General features: G+C 54.4%; 1 protein-coding gene across 1 annotated transcript; it reads right to left on the bottom strand.

Moving 5' to 3' along the window:
* Window positions 1–450: 450 nt before the first annotated feature.
* LOC123134827 (uncharacterized) lies at window positions 451–1,237 on the bottom strand. Its single transcript, XM_044553993.1, has 2 exons — window positions 1,005–1,237; window positions 451–921 (listed from the first exon to the last, which is right to left on the bottom strand). The coding sequence occupies exons 1-2, from the start codon at window positions 1,201–1,203 to the stop codon at window positions 758–760; spliced, it is 363 nt and encodes a 120-aa protein (XP_044409928.1). The 5' UTR covers window positions 1,204–1,237; the 3' UTR covers window positions 451–757.
* Between the last annotated feature and the right edge of the window lie 1,200 nt (window positions 1,238–2,437).

Genomic DNA, 2,437 nt, shown 5'->3' with positions numbered 1-2,437 from the left:
CAAAGAAGGAACCGGAAAAAAGATCACCCTGCGACTTCATATCCCGTTGGTAGTACGCCGCTCGTCATGTAGATGAAACAAACACAAAAACAAGGCCCATGATTTGGTCCTGGAAGCTCCACTCGCCCTCCGCCATAGCCAAACAACATCGTTAGAACGAGGACATCATGCCGAGGAGGGCTTATTCCTCACCGCCGCCATCGCCTCACCACACTGTAGGTTACACTTAGGTTTAACCCTAATCAAAACTAGGGCGACAAGAGACTACACCGACACCCCAGACCTGGGTTCCCACAGCCTTGCTGACACCAGTAGGTGAGAGGAATTGGCGGTAGACCCGTTTTCTTTTGACTTTTTTTTTGTTAAACACGTTATATTTCTCAAAACAAGCCACGTGAAGACCTTGATCTTCAGGGGTAATTTCACTCTTGCAAAATTTTGTGTGGAGAACGAGAATTAATGGCAGTCAACTGTGTGTACATTTTTGCTAGTAACCGAATTGTGTGTGTACACTGAATTGGCAGAGTACACTTTCAGCACAGATAGACCATCGAATTTATCAAGGCCATCGGTTGGTGTATATCCCAACATGTTTGCTGTATACAAGTTCCATAATTTATCAGCAGCGAAACAAGTACTGCGCACAGCTGCTAGTTGTTTCTTCTCTGATACTGTACCGATCAGGAGATCGGCTATCGGGAAGAACATAGCTAGGCGACCACAGCATGCACTACTCCCGCCCCTGACCTGCTTGGTCCTAGTCAGGCGGTGGCGGCGGCACGGCCGTCGTCGACGCGGCGTGGGGGTTGGGCGAGGGAGGCTTATTCACCGGCGTCCTCTGCCCCAAGCGCCTCGCAGCTCCCATGGCCGCTAGCTCTCTCCCTCCAGCCAGCCCGGCATCGCCGCCACCTCGCGGCAGCACTGCATGCAGCCTCACACGGATCGATCAGTCCCGATGTACTGTCTGTACTACATGCAGCAAAGAGGGCACCGATCAGAAATACCTGGAGGAGGACGTGCGGAGGCCGCGCAGGAGGCCAGCAGCGGCAGAACCAGGAGCAGGAGCGCGGCGGCGGCGACGAGCAGCCAAAACACGGTGCCTGTCCCGCGACGCATCGAGCGAGCAGAGAAACCACTCGAGACAAGTAGTCTGGTAGTACTACCACGCAGAATTGCTGTGAGATCAGAGGTTGAGCAAGTCATAAGTTTAGCCAACGTCCAACGAGATGGCTGGTGAGTAACTAGTGACTGGCAGTGAGAGGTGTGGAGACTCTGAGCCATGTTTGACTGTGGGGAGACGCTATGAGGCAGACAGATGTGAGCTGTTTGTTGTACGCTTGCGGAATTTTCTCAGCCTGGGGGCCTTGGATTCTGATTGGACTCTTGTAGTCTTGTGTTGACCTCTAAGTCTGAACGGCTGCTTTGTCCTGTCCCGCCTCCCTTCGCAACTTCGCGATCGGTGCATGCACCCATGCCGGCGAGTTTACCATGCGCAGACCGCTGCTCGCGCTCGACCTCCGCCCCTGTGATGCACGAGGAGGTCTTTGGGCATGGAGTGGTTACAGCATCTCCAACATGCGCACGATTTTAGCGTCGTGCTGAAAAAATCGTCTGTTTTGCACGCGTAGCCGGAACGGGCGTTTCAGCGGATGCGAAAAAAACGTGCGCGCCAGTATAGTTGGTCCAGCGCGCGAAGCAAAACGGCATTGCGCGTCGTTTATTTGGTGCGTCCGCTCCCACGCGTTGGACACCGGCGACTCGCGCGCGACTTCCACTAACCGCCAGATCCAGGCGCTAGCGCCGTCGCCCGCACCTCCCCATTTGCTTCCCCGGCCTATTCCCACATGCCGCCGCTGCTTCCTCCACCTCCTCTCGTCGTCGCCGCCCCTCGAGCACGCCTTCCTCTGACAAACCACTAGTAGAAAAGAGGGCATTGGTCCAGGCCGGGTCAGCCCATTAGTCCCAGTTCAATCCAGAACCGGGACAAATGAGGGCATTGGACCCGGTTCGTGAGTCCCAGGGGCCGGCTGGGCCACGTGGGCCATTGGTCCCGGTTCGTCTGGACCTTTTGGTCCCGGTTGGTGGGACGAACCGGGACCAATGTGCCTTGCTCCTGGCCCACCACCATTGGTCCCGGTTGCTGGCATGAACCGGGACCAAAGGTTTCCCTTTAGTCCCGGTTCATACCACCAACCGGGACTAAAGTGTTGGTCCTCGTTGCGGCCAGAGTTTAGTCCCACCTCGCCAACCGAAGGGGGCTCACACCGGTTTATAAGCCCCTCCCTCTCTGCCTTGTTGAGCTCCTCTCAAAATGAAAATAGATGCCCTTATACAGAAAATTTGACTAAATTCATACTGAATTTCTCTGAAGTTAGTAGAAATTTATTATGAATTTAGGTTGAATTTTCTCTATAAGCGCATCTATGCTCATTTCTGA

This window comes from Triticum aestivum, chromosome 6B (assembly GCF_018294505.1).
Source record: "Triticum aestivum cultivar Chinese Spring chromosome 6B, IWGSC CS RefSeq v2.1, whole genome shotgun sequence".
Classification (NCBI taxonomy): Eukaryota; Viridiplantae; Streptophyta; class Magnoliopsida; order Poales; family Poaceae; genus Triticum; species Triticum aestivum.
The sequence above is the reverse complement of the archived record's forward strand: the minus strand, read 5'-3'. Positions and strand labels throughout refer to the sequence as shown.

What these genes read in the sequence shown, in the direction of transcription:
- LOC123134827 (XM_044553993.1), bottom strand. Translation starts at nt 1,203, where the DNA reads ATGACTTGCTCAACCTCTGATCTCACAGCAATTCTGCGTGGTAGTACT. An exon ending in CTCCGCACGTCCTCCTCCAG is followed by an intron (nt 922 to 1,004) that starts GTATTTCTGATC and finishes GGCTGCATGCAG; the next exon opens with TGCTGCCGCGAGGTGGCGGC.